General features: G+C 43.2%; 2 protein-coding genes and 1 pseudogene across 5 annotated transcripts; 1 reads left to right on the forward strand and 2 right to left on the reverse strand.

Annotated features, from left to right (window-relative positions):
* Positions 1 to 1,436: 1,436 nt before the first annotated feature.
* On the reverse strand, positions 1,437 to 4,079 carry LOC119341590 (L10-interacting MYB domain-containing protein-like). Its single transcript, XM_037613462.1, has 4 exons — positions 3,783 to 4,079; positions 2,929 to 3,245; positions 2,138 to 2,841; positions 1,437 to 2,061 (listed from the first exon to the last, which is right to left on the reverse strand). Exons 2-3 carry the CDS (start codon positions 3,235 to 3,237, stop codon positions 2,254 to 2,256), a joined length of 897 nt encoding a protein of 298 aa, XP_037469359.1. The 5' UTR covers positions 3,238 to 3,245; positions 3,783 to 4,079; the 3' UTR covers positions 1,437 to 2,061; positions 2,138 to 2,253.
* A 4,623-nt stretch (positions 4,080 to 8,702) lies between these two features.
* On the reverse strand, positions 8,703 to 13,868 carry LOC119340365 (putative pentatricopeptide repeat-containing protein At5g08310, mitochondrial). Of its 4 annotated transcripts, XM_037612277.1 has the most exons (6): positions 12,003 to 13,868; positions 11,135 to 11,897; positions 10,784 to 10,958; positions 9,643 to 9,776; positions 9,183 to 9,321; positions 8,703 to 9,104 (listed from the first exon to the last, which is right to left on the reverse strand). In XM_037612277.1, exons 1-2 carry the CDS (start codon positions 13,765 to 13,767, stop codon positions 11,269 to 11,271), a joined length of 2,394 nt encoding a protein of 797 aa, XP_037468174.1. In that variant the 5' UTR covers positions 13,768 to 13,868; the 3' UTR covers positions 8,703 to 9,104; positions 9,183 to 9,321; positions 9,643 to 9,776; positions 10,784 to 10,958; positions 11,135 to 11,268. The 4 variants fall into 4 exon arrangements, with proteins under 4 accessions (XP_037468174.1, XP_037468171.1, XP_037468172.1 ...); XM_037612274.1 differs by having other exon boundaries at positions 11,135 to 13,868; XM_037612275.1 differs by having other exon boundaries at positions 9,643 to 10,331; positions 11,135 to 13,868.
* Positions 13,869 to 19,538: 5,670 nt separating this feature from the next.
* Positions 19,539 to 21,192, forward strand: LOC119342068 (annotated as a pseudogene).
* Positions 21,193 to 22,236: the final 1,044 nt, after the last annotated feature.

The raw sequence follows: 22,236 nt of genomic DNA on the forward strand, positions 1-22,236 counted from the left end.
GGCATTGAGCCAAGAACAAGTTGGGGCCCTTAATGTTGAAAGTCACCCCCTGCGCACAAGCCCACGCGTTCCTCATGGAGTTCAACAGAGAAGCATGGCTAAACGGCCGAAGGGTATGAACCCTAAAAAGCGCCATCCAGCGCACATCCTTGATCAAGTCCTCGAACTCCCCAGAAAGGTCCAAATCTTCTTCCTCCTCCCCTTGCAACTTGAGATTCTCAAACGCTCCCTCTAGATCATGGCCCTGCTCATACTGGTCCCAATCTTCCTCCTCCTCGCCCTTCTCTACGTCCACCCCCTTCCCGCCGATCGTACTCCCCTCAATATCATCTCCCTTCACCACCCCATCGCCCGGACCAAGCCCGGTACCCGCCGCTGGATCTTCTGCCCTAGCCGCCTCTACATCTTCAACCCTAGCCGCCCCTACTTCCGTCTGCTCCATCCCACCCCGCACCTCCTGGCCGCACAAGTTCTTCATGCGGTCGTTGGAGACGAGTTCCGACACTTCCTCAATGTCCTTCGCTCGAGCCCCCGTCGTCGGGTGGTGATTTCCACGTCGATCTTGGTGTACTTTGGCGCCGTCGCCGAAGGAAGAGTTGGACCCCAGGAAACCCTAGGGGAAAAAGTCTTAAGGGAGATATTTGGCCGGGGCAACGCAAAGCTGAACTGAAGTGGCTGACGATTTTTTTCCGAGTATTTGTGATCATCATTGATTCGTTATTAGATTTTCATGAATCCAGTTGAAACTAGCTGGGCGACCCGTAGATTTTTTATTACTATAAAGATGCACCAAAAAACAAAGCACATCACGCTATAGTCTTGCTATAAACTAGTATAAGACATTTCAAATCACTAAAGATCTTATATTAGTTCACAGACGGGGTACTTTAGAAACCCGAAAATTATTATTTCACACCTTTATAACTCAAAATATCAAAAATTATATCTATATGATGATACTATAGGCAAGAAGATACATGTACTCACATAATGTGGTAATGTTTGTTTGCATTGTTTTATAATGAAATATCTTGTACTTCCTCCGTTCCTAAGGGCCTGTTCTGAAACACGCTAGCTTCAGCAAAACTTCTCGTATCCAGCTTCTGCGCCGACTTCTCGCTTCAGGTGGAGCTACCAAACCGTCCTGGAGGCGAGGCAGCTTCTCCTAGCGCCTGGGTGAGTTGGGGCATTGAAGCCCACCTTCTTGCCACCTTGGGCCGGCTGGAAGCAGCCCATTTCGGGCCAAACTGCACACAGGCTAATAAAAAAGAGAGAAACAAGCTGGGCCTACTTCCGGGGTGAATGGCTGGCCTTTTTTTCACACGAGATAATTTGTGTGATTTCTCCAGTACAGAGAGGTGTACAAAGAGGTAGAAGTGTACAGAGAGCTGGGCCTGCAGCCGCCATATATTTTTGAACTACACATAGCCGGCATGTATTTTTGAACTTGCCACAAATATTCCTAGTTAAGACAAGTTATAATAAAGACGGATAACCAACTTTGTTATATGTCATACAACAAAAGTTTCATTTGCATATATTTGCAAATCAAAATGGTGTCACATCTAAAGACATGAACATGATTACTTCACCAACTAAGAGCAATGGCGGTAGCTAGTTCATGTCTAAACAAATTCATGTTAGGACCACTTTCCGCGGGTGTTGAAGAATCCGATGCATTTGAAGGAATAACATACTTCTTGTATCTCTCTGGAATAGTTGGGACATAATCCGGATCCCTCTCACACCGAAGAAAGTGGATATCCTCTTTGTCATGGAGGCGGACATAGTTGTGTAGTGTCATGGTAGCCGCAATTATCATCTTTTGTGTTTGAATCAAATAGTTTGGCATCTTGAGCAAGATTTGCCATTTCATCTTCCACACACCAAAGGTTCTCTCTATGGTATTGCGCTTGGAGGAGTGGATCCGGTTGAACTTCTCTACAGGAGTAGTTGGGGGTGCACCTCGTTGAAAGCCGGGGACATGATAGCGTTCACCTTTGTACGGTGCTAAATAGCCATCCCTATTAGGATAGCCGGCGTCTACAAGGTAATACTTGCCTATAGAAATGGACAACAAACATGATTGTGAGTTGAAGGACATGTTATATAAATTGCAACAACAAGAAATACTTACCCTTGGGAGGATGTGGGAATGTGGCCTTGTCATTTTCAATTGCATGAAATAGCACACTTGTATCATGCATAGAACCCGGTTGTCCAATTGAAGCATAGGTGAAATGCATATCAAAGTCACATACTGCCATCACATTCTGTGTTGTTGCACCGGTTCTTCCAGTGTACCTTATTTTTGAAGGTCCTACTCTTTCGGGACTCAAGAGGAATGTACAGAAACATCTCCCTTTGCGCCCTCTTCACAAACAACTCGCTAGCCATGAAGAACTCACCGGTACCGACTGTTGCACCATAAGCAATGACTTCATCCATGACCGAGGTGACACAGTTTGCCTCATCTTGCTTCATGAAAGACTGGAATGATGAGTGAGAAGCCTCAGCAATGTCACCAATTCTTGTAACTTGCTCACACATCACTTGTGCGGTCTTTGGTTTCTTCTTCTTCTCCGGAATGACGATCCCAAGCCTCACTTTAGATGAAGTAGGTGTTGCCTGAGATGTTTGTTCTTCGGTATCATCCAAATCAAGATCTTCGATGTCATCAACATTGATGGCGGCTTTCACCGCTGCACTAGAGGGGGGAGGTATGCCGGAAGAGGGATTCCAATGGTCTGTACCATCAGTTGTGATATCTCCAAATATAATCCGCAAGTTTTGCTCATTAGCAAGACCTTTCTTCTTGAACTTGCCACAACCTTTAATGTCCTGTAATACAACATAGGAAACACATTATTAGTAATCAAAGTGATATGGATGAATTAAGATATGCAATACATTGGCGAAAGAACTCACAATTTTGGCCTTTTTCCACCACTCATCATCTTGTGACACGGTGTTGTTCACATAGTCCCATCCGGCTCCGGTCTCCCGGAACTTGAGTTTCTTGAACAAACTGAAATCACCTTTAAGCTTGTCCCATTTGTTTTTCAATTGTGTATATGTGTAGTCTAGCCCAGTTCTCATCTTAAATTGCCTTCCTACCTCATCAAATGCATTTGGTGTCAAGTAATTGCCTGGCCTATTTCCGGCGTTCACTTGCTCAGCAAACAACTCGCAGATAATCTGAGTGTTTTCAACGCTCCATTCAGCAGCCCCAGACATACTTGAAACTTCTCTAAAAAATGCATGTCACTTTGATAAACACAAAAATTATACTTTTCTGCACAGCCAAGGGCATGTAATATCTGAACTAGCAGTACATTTGCACACATACACCACTAGACTTATGATAATAAATTGCAAATAGCAGTACATTCTCTGAATAGCCAAAATTGTATTTCACTTTTCTGAAAATTATAACACATTAGCACTCATGGCATTACCCACATAGCAATATGCATTAACTTATGCACACATATAATCCAGAGTAGCAGTACATTTTCTGCACACCCAAAACTGTATTTCACTTTTCTGAATGCTGCAACAGGTTAGCACTCATGGCAGTACCCACATAGCAATATGCTTAAAGCTTATGATTCCAGAATTGCACACATATATTCCAGATTTGCACAACAAACAATAGGTTCCAGTGTAGGAATTTGCACACAACAAATACAACTCTGAAAATAAATCGCACAGATGTACAGAACAGAGGACATGCGCGAGGACAGCAATCTATAGGGAAGAAGAGAAGGGGACGAGCTCACCTTGCAGTTTATGCTTGGAGGCGCGGTCGTCCTGGTGCCACTCCTGGCTTGGGAGCGTCTCTTGGGCGTCAATGGCGTTGGGGACAGCTCCTCCGGGCCATGGGGTCGCAGCTCCTTGCACCAGGCGCGACGGACGGCGAAGACGATGGGATCCGGCGGGAAATAGACTGGGGCGGCCGGATCTGTAGTCTGAGTCAACGATTTGGCCGGCGACGGGGGCTGCCGGGCGTGGCAGCGGCAACGGCGGCGGTAGGGCTACAGAGGAGAAGCGAGGGGAAGGGAGTTGTGTGCGACCAGGTTGACCTGCGGGATCGAGCGAGGGGGAGTTGAGCGAAACGTTTTTCTTGGCGGTGGCAATTCGGCCGTAAATAATGAGCAGCTTCAGATTCACGAAAACGGGAAGCTGGGATTCTGTCGCTTCGAAAAAATGAACTACAGCCCATCGCGGCTTCCTGAATTTTAGCTTCGTGAAGCTAATCCGTTCGGGCTGGCTTCGGGCAGAAGTTTTTAGAAGTATGGAGTGGGAGGAGATCAGAACAGGCCCTAAATATTTGTCTTTTTAGATATTTCAATAAGCGACTACATACGAAGCAAAATGACTGAATCTACACTCTAAAATATGTCTATATATATCTGTATGTGGTAGCCATTTGAAATCTAAAAAAAACAAATATTTAGGAACGGAGGGAGTAATAACATAGATGTTAGTTTGGCTCCATGCAAAAAAGAAAAATCCTAAATAGTTTGATAATAATGTAACTGAATATATATGAGCGTGTTTATTTTATTAATACATGAATAGTGTTAGAAAGTGTATAAATATTTCAAGATGTATATCAGCAAAAAATGACATGCGAACAAGATAACTTTTGATGAAGTACAAATATTTGGTATAAATAGTCAATGCCAGCCGTCGTTGCCGCTACAACTCACCCGCCTAGAACCGATATCTAAGGCGGATCACAAGGCGTGCCTACTGCTATTCCCCTGTTTTTTAGACTCAACTCGCTCAACTGTTATTGTATTAATCTGAGCTAATCATGAATGAACCAAACAATGACTTTGTCATGTGAATCATATGAGTGGACGATGGCAGCAGCAGAGCCGGACCCTCTGGCTTGCAAGACACAAGGCAGGGAACTACGTTGCTTCTTTGTATAAAATAGAGAAGGTAAGTCATCAACCGCATAATATTCTGTAAATCAATATATATATTTACGGTTTATGAATCACTGTTCGGTATTAATGTTCACAAATCGTTGGGTTAGATATGGTTTATGAATCACTGTTCGGTATTAATGTTCACAAATCGTTGGGTTAGATATGGTTTATGAATCACTGTTCGGTATTAATGTTCACAAAATCGTTGGGTTAGATCATAATTTTTGAAAGGCTAGCAAAGAGCAGGGCACTGTATCATCCTCTAACATCCCTTCTAAAGTCTGTTAGAATAAATCCGAAGCATACTGTCGATCATCCGAGAACCAAGCAATCATACGAGCACGACACCGAGATTTGTTAACGAGGTTCACCGATATGGCTACATCCCCGGGGCTTGACTACGGACGCTCCTCCCCGTGACACCGTCACAATACCGCACACCGGCCACCCGGGCGCCAGCACACGCCGCCGGCTCCCCCTTGCGTGCATGTGCTATTATGTTGGCATAGGTTACATCGTGTGTCTACCCCCGCTATATAAGAGAGGCCTAGGATACAAGTGTCCTACTAGGACACGACTCCACATCCTATGTAAACACGATACACAAGTCCAACTGTAACCTACCTTGTACACTATATTCGACACAACTCGTGTCTACCCCCGCTATATAAGAGAGGCCTAGGATACAAGTGTCCTACTAGGACACGACTCCACATCCTATGTAAACACGATACAACTACAAGTCCAACTGTAACCTACCTTGTACACTATATTCGACACAACTCTAACAAACTCCACCTTGGCGAATATACTCCACCACCTTGAATTCGTTCATGCGTCAAACTTCCATGTACATTGGACTCGAGCTTATCCCGTGAGCACCGCTACTACTCCAAAGACTCCATTTGACTTCACCTGCAACTTGTAATCCCTTCTTTTCTTGACCACGGTCAACACTCGAGCAAAATTAAGTTTCTTGTTACTCTAGTCCGTGCTCCCAACTTCCAGAGTACCCGTCAATGCCATCACACACCGATCACTGACCTGCGTGAAAGTGAACAACTCACATATTGGGTGTCACACATAAGAGTTACATGAACTCAACATCACCGCTCTTCCTTGACCGTCTATCTGAAACTTGAAGGAATTTCACCATTGCTTGTAGTCATCCTGAATCAAATTCGCAGCTGTCTCACCACATATATGACCACCAGAGCCCTGGCCCGTCTCCATGTCCCGTGCGTACCGCACGCCTCGCCGCTATTACCGCGTCGAGCCTCCGCTGTCCTGGTCGAGTCTCAAGGTTCGCGAACCCACACCACTCAACCTCCACTGCAGAGTACCATAGATCATCACCGACCGATGACGAGTTTCACGCTTCCATCAGACCACTGGACTCCAGTCCGAACTGCGTGTCCCTCGCTTTCCCCCCTTGCTGATAGGCTTTGATTCCCTGGATCCTTACACCGCAGCCCCTCAATTCAGCTCCACCTTCAACATGACTCCATGGTGGTTGTACTTGTCATCCCGCGCCTCGTTGACTCCAAGCTTTCATGTGCACCGTCTTGAATCAACCCCGCGCCATAGTCTTGTCGAAGCCATACAAGCACTCAGGCCTGTGCCGCGTGTTTCCACGCCCAGAAGTCGGTCACCATCAGCATCACGCTCCTATGTCGTTGTCGCCGATCCCACCATCGTCTTCTGTACCAACCGACTTGCGTCGATCCGTCAGACTGTCTTGTCCGACCCAGTCGAACATATCCGACTGCAACCATGCTCCACCCTGCACCATGACCACGCGCACATCTGTGCATGTCTTGGACGCCATGTGTATGCATGATCCTCATAACGCGCTTGTCCGCGCGCCTCCGCAGTCTATCCACGTGTTCCAAGCCATCTCAGCAAACCGACCCAGAAAAAACTTCCTTTTTTTCATGTCACTGTTTGTTGTTGCTTCTTCGTGCATCCTATGGCAGAAAATAGATCAAACTTGATCCAACCAAAACTGCTCCTGTGCACACACGTAGTCTTGGTTGCCCTTTTCTTTTTTGTCTCAAACAAATCCTCGGTCTTGATTCCTTCGGTTCAGCACAGCACATCATCCAACACCTCTTGCACGCACACCAGCCCCGCCTCGGGCTTTGCTGCGTTGGGTTGGCCTGCAGAACATGCTTTTCCCTCACAACGTGAACCTCGCCTCGGGCCTGCCGCTTTGCGCCACGCATCGCCATTCGCTGCCAGCCCCTCGTGGGCCTTGTGCCATCGGCCGCAGCACGACCGCATCCGCAGCCGCACTCGCCTCGTGCACGTCGCTCTGCATGTGCTGATGCCGGGCGGCACCGCGTTTGCCGCTGCCAGGTGCCTGCTGCTTCCGATCCAATCTAGCCGACTCCTCTTCTAATTGCTTCATCGAAGATACAACACGACAATACATCTGCTCCTGCATCGTAACTCGCCGATGAATTATCCCGTATTACGATTGCTTCCTGCAGACTTCCCTCGACAGTTTCTTCCTTCCTCTGGATCAACAATCTTGCCCTCTCCGAACAACCTAGCTCATGATACCATTTATTAGAATAATTCGAGGCACTCCGTCGATCTATCGAGGACCAAGCAATCACACACGAGGCACGGCACCGAGATTTGTTAACGAGGTTCACCGATATGGCTACATCCCGGGGCTTGACTACGGGCGCTCCTCCCCGTGACACCGTCACAATACCGCACACCGGCCACCCGGGCGCCAGCACACGCCGCCGGCTCCCCCTTGCGTGCCTGTGCTATTATGTTGGCATAGGTTACATCGTGTGTCTACCCCCGCTATATAAGAGAGGCCTAGGATACAAGTGTCCTACTAGGACACGACTCCACATCCTATGTAAACACGATACAACTACAAGTCCAACTGTAACCTACCTTGTACACTATATCCGACACAACTCTAACAAAGTCAGAGGATCTCGTTTCGCCAGGAGCCCCACAAAATTAAAAATCTAATCGCAGAGAATGACCTAAAACTTGCAGCATGGCTTCAAGCTGAATGTTAGGACGTAGTCACCGCATCACCCATCAGACTTAACACCTTCACTACATAACATTACTTGTCCATGTTCCTCTATCTATGCGTTGTTGTTTGCACACAACCCCACAAAGTACTCACTATCATGAGTGAAATGATGTATACCGCTGAAACGCTAGTCAATGTGGTTGGAGACTGACAGCTCTGGTTTTCTCCTCCGACGTTGTAGTCGTGCGGGGATGTCAGGTCTGGAGTTCGATGGCGTGTCTGAGGACACGTTGCCCCGGTCTGATTCTTTCAACAGCAATGATTTTGCTTTTGACAAACTACTTTGGAGGTCCGTAAAGCTGCAGATCAGCGATGGAGCCGCGTCGAGCTCGGGTGAAGAGGTGATTTATCTTCTCTCTCTTGGTGGTCGCTTCGGTGATGCCGAAGGAGAGGAACAGGCGTTGGTTTTTTTTGTGTAGGATTATCCTATCCTTTCAGTACTGTAATGTCGGTGATTACGTGTCTTGTAACCAGATCTTTATTTTATTTTATGAATGAGAAACGTATTACCTCAAAAAAAAAGAATGTGAAAATTGTTCAATTCCCTGCAATTAAATACACACAAGGTTTAGTTATTTATAATTAGTCGGAAGTATCGATCGAGCACAACAATTCAGTTACTGATCAAGATTCTATGGCCCGGTGAACCCATCAGGGCATCTTCAACGGCAACCCGTAAATTTCCTCCCGCATCTCCAACGATAGTCACATACATTTTAACAACAATTCCAACCAACCGGACGAAATTCGTTCAAACATGTCTAGATTTCATATAAACATGACGGATTTCATTAAATTTACATCAAAACGGTGCTAATCCGGCTCTGGAGGTATAATTAAGGGACATTTACATTTCAGCCCCTAACTCGAACCACCTACTCAAATTTGCCTCTAATTCCGAAGTGTGCTCAAATTTGCCCCTCTTTCGTTAAGTGCGGTTATAGAAATGCCCTTCCGTATATTTTCTGTCAGGTCAAAGGCCTTTGACCGTTAGATTTTCCGTCAGCTCATGAGAGACGCAAGAGTGGTAGCCTTGTTCATCAATGTCTCGACTCCGGTCCTGAAGACGCCTTGCTCCTCGCTTTTGAGTAAACCTGCCCAGTATAAGAGAAATGTACAGATTGTAAACACAACTTCCACAGGGGATTGCATCTTATGCTTCTCAAAGGTACCTTATTGCGGACATTCCATATTCCCCAGCAAACAGGTGCAATACACATCATATAGAATTTGGACCCGCCCGGCAAGAAAGCATACAGCCATGTCGAGCTTTGCCACAAATTCCTAGGACAATAAGAGGTGCCCAGAATCCTGCCAATAGTTCCCCAGGCCGACTTAGCCACACGAAATGAGAAAAGCAAGTGCTTGGCAGTTGTAACATCACCACAAAAAGAACATAAAGGATTTAGAGGCCAGTTTCTCTTGCCCAAATTATCACGTGTCAGATTTTTTTTTTAGGGAAGACACGTGTCAGAATAGAGTTCTGAAAAACTGACACATAAAGACCTTAATCTTTAGTGAGATGTGCGCTCTCCAAATCCATTGATTGTTAGCCCCAGCAAGCCAATTTTCCAACCACTTATAAACAGATTTGGTTAAAAACGGCTTGTTCTTAGTATGAGCCCAGCTCACCTTATCAGGAATATCATTCAACACCATAGACTCGGAATTTTTTAATCTCCTCCCAATGTGAGAGACTTTAATCATAAAGCCTTCTTCTAAAGGAAAGCCAGCCCAGAGTTTAAAGCATCAGCCACAGTACAATCCTGCCATTGACAAATGTCAAACAAACCAGGATATTGAGCTTCCAAAGTACCCCCAATCATATGAATTTCTCTCAGATTCAAAGTATGAATAATCGAATTAAAAATATCAGATGATTGAGGGAGCGATGTATGTTTATTCTTTTCCCCACAATGTCTCAAAAAATTAAATCACCACATGGGGTACAGCAATACTATTACAAAATTCAGACATCTCAGAAAGAAATTCCAACTTATGCTCATCATGAGCAGCTCCATACACAACTAACACAGCCCACTCCAAATTCAAAGTTTTATGCTTCACACTAAGCTGCATAATATAACACCCTGTCATAGCAGAAAAAGTATCCCAGGTTTCCATCTTAATACCACAAAGAATACCCTGAGACTTCCCAACTGAAGCAATATAGTGCCGATAAAAAAAATCCAGGATCATTCTTTTCTAAAAAAAGTATCATTCTATTTCCTCTTTGTAGTCTCTTAAATTCCCAGGACATCCAGGGGATGAGCATGACTATGTCTTTGATGTAGGAAGACATGCCCTTCTTTCCAACACCCCTACAATTCCAAAATAATGCTCTCATTGTTTTTACAGCTATCAGGGGCTACCAGATCTCCTAGGGGGCAAAGTAGAACTGATATTCTTTTGCTGTCTTCTAGTACAAGGTATAGAAGAGGAGGTAAGAGAAGAAATAGTGACATTTCTCTTAGCAGGAGACTTTTTCTTTTTTCTAGAAACTATACTAAATTTCTCCTCCTCTTCCACTACAGTATCATGCCAACTTAGACACAGGGCACAGGGGGGCGACATTTCCATTCCAAGTCATGAATATCTAAACAGTGTTCATTTTTCTTACTAATTTGTTCACTGGATAATTCCAATTCCTTAAGAACATCAATAAAATCAAAATTATCCAGAGGTATATCAACACCCATCATCGATTCTCTAAACATAATCTCCTTATTGGATAGTACAGAAAAGGAATTGCTGGAATTGAATGCAGGATTACCTTCCATATTTCTCTTAGCAAATTCGGCAGCCTTCACATACACCATATCACATTTAGTTCTACAATTACATACGGTATTTGACTCAAGACTTGAAGTCTTGGATACTGGGGCCTATAAACCATATTTGAACCAAAAGGTGTCCATCCAATTCAGAAGCACAACCATGAGGAACACCTATTGAGAACTCCACAAATTTAGTTTCCATTGATCTTAAGCCCCAAGCCGCGAACAATTAACATACAGGACATACGATAGATGATAAACATCATGTCGTAATTTGACAAGAGAAATATTATTGTACTATAAAGAGGGAAGTAACCACTGAGAAGGGTTTTCCAGATCAAAGATACCTTGAGAAAGTAGTTGCACGCAGCAGGAAAAGGCATGTAGAAAGCAAGAACAATCTGCTAGCAGCAGGAAAGGGCTTCCTGGTTAGAGACAAGGACTTGAGGAAATCATCCAAAACTCGTGCCAGCAACAAATGTCAGTTGTTTCCATCTTTCTTGCCCATAGTTTGAGCCCTTGAAATTAAACCTTTCTCTACAAGTATACTGATCTCTGGAGAAGTTCTTTCATCTTTAGACAACTCTTCAACTGCTTTATTTATCAATCCTACCATTTTCAAATCATCACCCTGTGTCATGTCCCTTTGAAGAACCTCTTTCAAAAGTTCACATCCTTTAGTTGTATTCCCATTTGATATCAAAGCATTTATAAAATATAAGCAGGAAAAGGTATCTAACACAAAACCTTTCGTCATCATCTCCTCATAGTAGGTCAGTGCAGTCTCTACTCGACCACACTTGCCCAATCCATTTACAAAAGCAGTATATGCTATCTTATTTGGAGCACAACTTTTAGCACTCATTTTGTGCCACAAAACAATGGCTTCGTCAGGTCTTCCAGCACTGCAGAATCCATCTATCAAGCTTGTGTATGTAACTACTGTGGGCGACTTTTCTTCATCAACCATTTTATTTAAGCAATCAACAGCTTTTTCAATATTGCCAGACTTGCACCAAACATCAATCATAAGATTGTAGGTAACAACAGAAGGAAACAGACCCTTCTCCAACATCTCTTCCATAATTTTTTGCGCCTCATTCAATTTACCTGATACACGGAACCCGTTTATCAAGATATTATGTGCTACCACATCAGGAAGATAAAATTTGGCAGAAATGTCACGGAAGAGTCCTAAAGCATTGTCCACCTCACCGGTTTTACACAGTCCATTCATGGCTGCGGAGTATGTCACGATATCAGGAAGAAAACCCATTTTGAGCATTTCCTCTAGAAAGCCAAGAGCTTCTGTTATCCTGCCACTGAAGCAAAGCTGTTGCACCATCTCTGTGCAGTTCTTTATCCATGGTTTATGTCCATTGGTGCACATCTCCCTCAGTAAATCAAAGGCACCATTTGGATCCTTTCTCCTACAAATGCCATAAAATAATGAATTATATGTGAACTCCGAAGGAATCACACCAAGATCCTTCATTTGGTTAAACAATTTGTATCCTTCATCCAACCTATCTAAATTGCACAACTCATGGATCAAATCATTAAACATCAATAGCTTTCCCTTGCTGCCAAAGCCAACCATATCCTTTACGAGAGCTAAGGCATCATCCAGCTTCTTAACCTTACAAAGGCCACACACAACAATATTGAAGGAATCAGAGTTTGGCTTCACATCCTGCACAATATCGAACACATGTGCACCAACAGTCAAACCATCACTAATCCCCTGAACACCACGTAACCTTGAGGTGAGCAACTGATAAGCTGCTTCTACCTGCCCGTGGTTAACAAGACCTTGTAGAACCACATTGTACAGTGTGGTAACATCACTGGGTTTCAACTTCCCAGCATTTTCAATGATAAACGGGCCAACAATGTCAAAATCTCCTTCATGAATGAAAGCCTCAATCATATTCTTGAGTAAGCGGACATCAGGAACAACCTCACTGCTCTTCATTACCTCAAATATTTTCACCGCCTTTCCTATTTGCTTCTGCCTGCAGAGACCCTCAATTAACACGCCGTACATTGGCAAATCGGCAACATAACCATAAGTGGCCATCTTGTCAAACATCTCGATGGCCTTGTCGATCCTGCGCTGTTTTGCAAACCCATGGACCAGCACGCTAAGTGTCCTCTCACTCGGCCTCATCCCCAACACTTCCATCCTCCCCACGAGGTCAACCGCCCCGTCCACCTTCCCCCACTTGCTGAACGCCACCGCCAGCATCGTCAGCACATGCTCGTCCACCCACCCATGCTGGCTCATCCTTTGGAACACGTCGTTGGCGTCATCTGGACGGCCTGCATTGCAGTAGCACTGCAGGAGTGAGGTGAGGGTGTACTTGTCGACACTTCCATCCCCGCATTTCACCAGCATCTCCTGGAGCCTTGCCTCCGCGTCGTCTGCGCGGCCGGCCTTAGCCAGCGCGTCAAGAAGGCAGTTGAAGGTGTATGAGTTGGGAGTGCAGCTAAGGCGCGCCCTCGCGCTGTCAAAGACACGAGAGGCAGTGTCAGGAAGCCCGGCGTCGCCGAGGCAGCGGAGGAGGAACCCCAGCGCGCCGGGCGTCATGGGGCAGCCCGCGGCGAGCGCGTCGGCGGCAAGGCGGTCGAGGTGGGCGGGCTGGCGGCGGCGCAGGAGCGAGGCCATGGCGTTGAACGAGTAGCAGGAGTGGCGGAAGCCCGGCTGCTCGTCGGCCCAGCGGAAGAAGTCGAGCGCGTGGCGCCAGGAGGGGAGCCGCGCGATGACGGATTCCACCGCGGGCGCGGTGAGGTGGGCGGCGAGGCGGCGGAGGCGCTCCCCGTCGCGGGAGGCGCGCGGGCGGGAGAATTCGTCGAGCAGGTGGTGGGCAAGGTAGGACGGGGAGGCGGACGCGGTCTCCGCTGCCAGTGGGAGAACAGTAGTGAAGGACTTGAAGGAGGAGGAAGACGTCGGCGCGCCGGCGATGCGCCGGAGAGCCATCTAGACGGCCGGATTTTACGCAGCGGACTGGAGGCGGAAGGTGGACGCTACGCTGTCGGCAGCGCCGGTGGACTCTCGGGTTCTTTTCTCCAAGGGAACGGTGGTTGGGCCATCTCAAACGTGGCGTTCCCCGGATGACCCACACGTGGCATGCCTAGGCTTTTCCCAAGTGTTCTAGCGAAGCCAAATTTTGGTGCTAGCGTTTATTTCTAAATCTATTTCTTAATTTAGACGGACATTGTTCAGTCTTGTTTTCTTTTCTTATATTTTAAATATTAAAAATTAAAATAATGAAAGATAAATACCACATTGTGTCAATGACTTGAAAAATAAACATTTGAATGCAACAACAATTCAAATACGACATTACAATTCAAATTTAGTTTATTCAGACACATGTTTAGTCGTGCATATGAAACACTCATAAATGCTCAATTAGATCATTCTGAAGTTGTGTATGAGTTTCTCGATTATAAATAAGATGATGCATTTAAAGAAATTGCTCAAACGCTGTTGAATTCTGCTATGCAAGTTGGACAGGATCATATGTTAAAAAATTCAGAGCGAAATGCCTTCTCCTTATGCTCCGCATCAAGTTGTGCATAATTACACAAAGAGTCAATTACATCGATGGTGCTAAAATTTGGCGTAAACGGTCACTTTAGTGCTAGAATTTGTGGCATACATTAAAGTGGCGCAAAAACTTGGCTTAGGCGTGCAAATACGGTGCTAATCACGTTTATATACGCCCGCAACACTGACGAGCCCTGCCAGCATGGCATGGAGCCCATTGTCAGTGACCAAACAATGAAGACAAGGCGTGTGGGTTTTTCCTTTTTCCTAGAAACCCCCTTTTTTTTCACCAAAAAGACCCTGACAGGCGTGTCCTAGCTGTCAGCAGAAAAAAAAATTGAACGGAAAAGGATGCGCTTAGGTTTCAAACCAGCGACCTTCAATTTAACGTGTCCGCTGCTAACCACTTGACAAAAATCATGCTCGTTGTCTGAAAAGGATACACAACCTTATATTCTTTAATATTTTTAGGTGAATATTCTTTAATTAAACAACACAAATTTGCAAAGGTTTGTTACTCTTTACGTTTTTTAGACAATGCTACAATTTATGTCTATAACAAAACGTGCTCATGGGCCAAAACTGACAACAGTTTGTCAGTTAGTGTGACCCATTTTTAATATGTTACTATTTTATTTTCATTTTTGCAGTTTGTAAAAAAGTTAATTTTAACTATAAATAACATACATATAATTTTAAATATGCATTCATTTGAGGAACAACAGTCTTCTTACATATATTTATAGTTATAGTTATATTTTTTCTGAAAACACACAAACTTTATTAGAAAACATCTGACAAAAAAACCTTTATTACCGACCTTAGTGGTGCAAGATGGAGATTGCTGGTTGTTTTCGTTGTTTCTTTGTAATTAGTTGTTCATGTATAACACCGTAGGTAGGTATTCCTTTACTTGTATGTACAGAACCTTTTCCTTTGAGTTTTAATTAAAAACTATGAGGTTGTTGCCCCACAGTATTCAGTCAACAAAAAACCTTTATTAAAATCACATGAACACTTTTAAAACAACATAATTATTTTAATGACTGGACACTTTTATATACTACTAAATTAATATTTTATTTAAAACATGGAAATATTTGTACTTATATAAGAATTTATTTACATATACATTTTTCTATCAATGACTTTAATTTTTTATTTAAAATGTGCAAACACTTTTAAAATTATAATTTAATTTATGATTTTTTATTAATATAATAGATGAACATTTTATGAAACTACATGAGCATTTACTTAACACTATTTATTTTATTTATAGGTATATTATTTAAAACTATAATTCCATTTTTAGTAAATTTTCGAAAAAACATTTTGAAAATGTTAAAATAAAACAAATGGTACGCTCAGACTTCGAGTCTCTGCGGCTGCATCATTTTTATGATATTTTTCTATTTTTTGTTATTCAACTAAGGATATATAGCTTGTGTTTCCTTTTTTTTTGTGAAAATATAGCTTGTGTTTCCTTAATGTACACTAGTAAGCTTGCACGTGCAATGCACGTCTCAATCAAAGCAGCTTATTAAAATCACATGAGTATTGAATTCTTAATTCATATTCTAGAAATTTGGGGGAAAAGAATATCTATAGTGCCTGATGATCCCGCATGTCTAAAGGTCAAGTAATGCAAACCATCAATTATCTTTTGATGATGTCATTTGAAGTTCAAGAATACCAAAATGATTGTATAGTAAAGATTTTAGGATATCTAATTTTTCTTGTCTGAACTTGAAGGACTTATAATAGGTATAGGTATTGTCCAAGTGAACATGACTGCAAATTTTTAATAAATATAAAAAAATAGTTGTCCTGGAAAAACTAAACCCGTTCCCTCTTGGGTTTCGTGCTACATGTTATCATCACAAGTTGAATTGTTGGGCTTGACTACAAACGCCACCAGTGGGAACGCGGCAAGCTAGAAGAGTTCGCCAGTAGTCATGACTATTTTGCTCCCATTCTGAGTTTGTCTCATCTCATGTAGTGCAACATATTCATGTACAAAAATGAAGAAATTTAATTTAACATTTTTGTATGACACAGGTGGCATGCAGCAAGCACAGTTTCTCTAAGCTAAGCTTAGCTCTGGAATGATTAAACATGAATTAAACTTTTCATATCAACATCCTAACTGTGGAGAAAATTCTAGTCTTCTAGAATGATAAACTGTGCAATAAGGTAAAAAGCCCTTAGTACAGCATGCGCTAGAATAATAATTGGTTAGCTAACCAGGAAAAAAAACACGCGAAATTTAGGAAGACAAAAGCCACACAAAATAAATTTCTGGTGAGATGAATATACCCTTAGGAAAATAAATCGCACCAATATCATGATGGACACACAAGTGGCAGGTTTAAAATGAAGCAAATGCATAATGTGATGCAACTATTAGTACATATTGCATTTGAAGCAACCTTATGTCAATTAACTCGCAAAAGAGGGGGACAAAACATACTGAAAATGCTAAATACTCGAATTTCCATGATAGCGATAGTGACTCACTTCCTGTGTAATGAAACTTCAGAGGTGTTCTTTAGAAAGTAAATGATTAGGTGCAAACCTGAAATACAGATACGAAATAGTCAAGTTATCTGTCATCATGGTTATCGAATCACGTAATGAAAAGCATGGAAGAAAGATAAGAAAAGTGCTTTCATTATGTATTGGAATATGAAATAGTTGTTCTGACTAAGCTTTTTAAGTGTAAGAAATGAACAGCATATCTTGCAAACTCTATACACAACATGCCTGCCCTATTTGGCTGCTGAACTTAAGCCCCTCCGTCCATTTTAGAGCCCCATTCTTAAAATAAAACAGGGTTATTGTTCATGCATAAAAATCCGACCATTCTACAAAGGGGGAGTGGTAATTAAAAACTAATTCAGGAGCTATTATCAATATAAAATAAGAAGAAAAGAGAGAAATTTATTGTTAGCACTAATTCTGTACAATGTAAACTTGTCATAGTCTGGATCCTCCTTTATTTGGCCACTATTAGCAAAAAGTAGATCTATTTTTGTTGCAATTATTAACAAACGTATTATTAGACCACAAATTAAATCGTCTTGCTGTTTAACATGTATGGCCACAAGCCCTAGCAGCAAAATAAAAGAAAAAAAATAGTTGTTGCAGCTAATTGTCGAAACTGCATGTATACATAGAACAGAAAAAAATAGCAAAAAATGGCAAAAGGTGCACTGATGATGGGCATATCTTTCCCCAGTTGACATGTGGAAATTGTTGTCAATGATAGGACCAAATGCACTGGCCAATTTGTGCCAGCAACTATGAATCAAAAATGGAAAAATAGACTCACCTGATTGAGCATCGAACGACAAAGAATACAGCTGCAAATACTCCACGGATAATGGCGCAGAGCATTGCGTAATACATGATTTATCTAGTTATTATCTAGTTACGGCTGGTGTAGGAACTTATTCTGAATTTTCTGAAACCCAAAGGCAAATTTCAAACAAACTTCCTCCAATCTAGAAATCTAGAAAGCCCGACCAGTCCGAAAAGAGATACTGTAATTAAAAGAAAAAAACATATATGCATCAATACAGAGGGAGTTCTGTTTACGACAACGCATGAAAAATATAATGCATTAGTGCTACATCCCTGTAATAGCATCTATATGACAACCATATAGAGATTTGAACAATAAAAATGAATGATAAAGGGATCTACATGAAGCAATACAATGGTGTAGGATCATGGAGAAAAGTAAAATATCTGGGAACTTCAATCTTGCAGGCACACATAGCGTTGGCCTTGTTTCCTGCGGATCGTCATTCTGTTAGGAACATTTGGCTTCAGGCCTTTGGCTCTTCACCTCAAACCATTTTATTAAGTAAATAATATGCAAATAAACCCACATCAAACCCATGAGTTGGCGCGGCGATGGTCGGCCTCGGCTGCGACCTCATTAATCTAGCAGGTATAGTTTGGCGATTACTGGGAGCGGCTTCGGTGGTGGCCCATCTTCCCAGCCACCAATGGAGGAATGCAAGGGAACGACCAGAGATGGGGAAGCCATGCTGGGTAGAGCTCTTGTGCTGGAAAAGGACAAGAATACATCATATATTTGTCATGCTTATGGTCATCAGTTTCTTATACGCACAAGGATACTTCAAGAGAAAAAATATCATCTGTTAATTTATGGAAGTACCTAAGCAAAATCCCTACTGATGATCCACTTCCCGTATTGAAAATGGTGATAACCAAGGTCTATATGAGCTTATGAAGTACTGAAATTTTAATAAGTGTGCTTAGTAAAGGTTATGCTGACATACTTTTTTTCTGCGAAAATATAGCCTGTGTTTCCTTAATGTACATGAATGGTGAATGGGTTGGCTGGCTAACTTCGCAAGCAGGGAACTTGAGGTTGCTCGGGTTGGAAACCTGAGCATACCTTTTTTCCAGTCAATTTAAATTTGTGCGCTGCAGATAACTGGGACCCGCTTGTCAACAACTTTTCTATGAAAAAAATAAAAAAACGAGGGGGTTCCATGCAAAAAAGCATGCCACACGCCTTGTCTTCATTGTTGGGTCACTGACAAACGGGCCCCATGCCACGCTAGCATGCCTCGTCAGTGTCTTGGGTGTATACAAACACGATTAGCACCACATTTGCACGTCTGAACCAAGTTTCTGCACCACTTCGATGTATGCCACAAGTTATAGCACTAAAGTGATCATTTACGTCAAGTTCCAGCACCACCACTGTCATCCCCTGCCACATCGTCCCCGGATCTCATTGCTTAATAGGCACTCAGGCGACTACAACACGAGTATTCATTTTTTTCCTGAAAAAAGAGTTGCGGAAAGCTATTAACACGGGATCTAGTTTCAAAGTCTCGATGCGGGAAATCAAACTGTAAAAAGGTTCGGAATTTGGATGCACAATTCAATTGTACATGTGCATTAGTTGTCAGCACAAGAGAAAATAGGAAGTGATTGTTTACAAGGCAAAACGAGTGATTTCTTAAGAAAAAAAACTAGTGATTTCGATTGCAAACCAGAGATATCGTATGTACACTTTTTTTTTGAGACAAAACATCGTATGTACACTTGAAGGACGGGCCGGGAACATTTCACAGCTAATCGGCCCAAGCCCAGCGCGTTTAGCAATCCCATTATTTTTCACTGGGTCGCGGCCGCCGCCCCTCCCCAATCCCCATCCCCTTACCAAACCCTCGACGAGCCGACCTGTGCCGCCGGCCGGTGACAGCCCCTGCCGGCGCCGAACTAGAGTAGGAAATGCCGCCAGGAGGAGGCGGATGCGACCACGGCTACGGCGATCCGGCAACCTCCCACGGAGATCGGGACGAGGAGGATCCATCCCGTTCTTCGCATCCGCCGCCGTTGCCGTTGCTGCCTGGCCTCGCCGTCATCCCCCTGGCATCTGAGGTTTGCTCCAATCCTCCTTCCAATCCTAGGTCCAGGATTTGATACTGGGAGCTGAATTGAATTCTTTAAGTGCCATTTTTAGAAGGAGGAGAAGAAGAAACTGAAGCATGTGCGGCAGGAGGAGGAGGTCCCAGCGGCGACCTTTCCTGAGGACGCTCTCATGGAGATCCTGTCACGGGTGCCCTGCAGATCGGTGTGCCGCTTCAAGTGTGTATCCAAAGAGTGGCTCCCCCTCTGCTCCTACTCCCACACCCGCAAGAAGTCGCCGCAGGCCATGTCCGGCTTCTTCTACAAAGACCATGGTTTGCGTTTCCACAATTTGTCCGGAAAAAGGTCCTCCCATGGTCGATCCCGACCTCTCTTTCTTACGCGGCAGCTATAAACATTTCAGTGTCACACAATGCAGCACCAGCCTTCTCCTTTGCAAATGCTGGAAAGTTCCCTATCCTAAGCAACTCGGTTGGAATTCTCTTCCGAAAGGAAAAACCGAGCAATTTTTTGAATGGCCCGAGGCCGAGGAATTCGATTACGTTGTCTGCAATCCTGCCACTCAGCAGTGGACTTTGTTGCCTCCTATAGAATTGCCTGATCACCTTCCGCTTTTCCGCCCAGGCAAATACTTTTTAGGTTTTGACGCGGCCATTCCTTCCCGCTTCGTCGTGTTTGTGCCCCTGAACTCACCTCAGATATATGGCCTGTCCGCAGACATGGTCTACTCATCAGATACTGGAGGATGGACTTTCACACGGCGCAATGATTTCAGTACATATCCAATTAGTTATCTAGAAAGCACCTTCCTGAATAACACTATGCATTTCCCTACTCGTTATTCGGTAATAGTCACAGTGGATATGGAAAGGAAATATTGGAGGAAAATTAAAATGCCACGTGGCATGACAAATGAATATGGTGATGTTTCCATCGGGAAGTCCCAGGGACGCTTGTTTGCTTGGCATATAAAGGATCAAGGTGATTACCAACTGTCTATTTGGGTTCTTGAAAATTATGACAGCGGAGAGTGGACCCTAAAGTGTACTGTTAGCTGTTCCAAACTGTTTGGAAGGGATTGTCGCAAATATTACGAGTCCTACTCGATGTTTGCAATTCATCCAGAATGTAATTTGATTTTTCTTACTGACAATAAGGAGAAGACATTGTCATATGATATGGATAATCAGGAAGTGCATATTATCTGTGCTACTGGAGATTTCTTGGAAGGCCTACCTTACACTCCCTCTTTTGTGGAATGGACATCAGATGGTCACTAAAGGCTCGCAATACTTGGCATGGCTCTAGTATCTTAGTAAACATCAGTTGTCGTGTATATCCCAATTCTTGAAGATGTGTGTTGGATTAGTCTTGCGTAGCCATGAAGAATTTGTAACTGCCCTATTTGCTTTCATGTAATAGTTATTGATGTCACTCTTTTAGCTTCTCGTATGGGGACAAATGTGAGACAAATATATTATCTATGTTTGAAATGTTTATTTTCCTACAAATATATCTTTAGTATGCAACTTTGTATCCACCAACCTTAAATATTGATTTGCCCTGCTTTTATGCATTAGGAAGATTTATTTGTTATGTCCTTCTGGATTGGCTTTTCAATGTATGTTACAACATATACAATGGGTATAAAGAAGGCTTAGTTTCCTTTCAAGTATGAAACTTGCATGGTCTTCGATTGATGATATCAAACAATATGCAGCTTTACAAACCTACTAGAGAACTTAGTTCACTAAGTCGGTATGTTTGTAGTTAATACCGGGTTAGTACCCTTCAAATTTGTAGCTTATAATTCTAACTCATGCACCTCTAGTTTTTTTTTTGTTTTTTTTTTTGGATTGAGCTGTATCCAAACTATCCATAAACCATTTTATTTCTGTTCTTTAACTCTGGTTAGACTGTTGTATTTGGATTCTCTGGATCAACAATGTCGGGTTGAGAAGCTTGACAGTGATGGATGTCTTCGAAGCCCCAAGCCAAACCAATCCTGGATAGTGCGGCCTCGTAGAAAACCGAATCGATTATGGTGAATAATTCTTAAGATAACCTGCTAACCAGAAGGTATGTGATCAATTTTAGGTAGCAGTTGAGCAAAGTGATGGGCCGGTAATCATTAGCTGTCTCAACTGAGGCATTTTGTTTTTGAATCATAGTCCGTATTGATGCTCTCGAGATTTAGTTCACCAGTGCAAAAATCTGAGCAAAGAAGAGACAAGTCCTCTTTGACAGTGCCCCAACATGTTTTCGTGGCTAATAAGATCTGGCAAGCAAAGGCGGAGCCCAGCTACAAACTTTTTAATTTTGGCTCGTCCTCCATAAGATTGCTTTGATGGCAGACCGCCTGACGGAGCGAGGTTCGCCCCATGATTAAGCTTGCAATCTTTGCGACATGGATTTTGAGGCAAATGATCACATTTTCACGAGGCTGCATGTTCTCTCAGTGTTAAGGGATTGACGTAT

The sequence above is a fragment of the Triticum dicoccoides genome, chromosome 7B (assembly GCF_002162155.2).
Source record: "Triticum dicoccoides isolate Atlit2015 ecotype Zavitan chromosome 7B, WEW_v2.0, whole genome shotgun sequence".
Classification (NCBI taxonomy): domain Eukaryota; kingdom Viridiplantae; phylum Streptophyta; class Magnoliopsida; order Poales; family Poaceae; genus Triticum; species Triticum dicoccoides.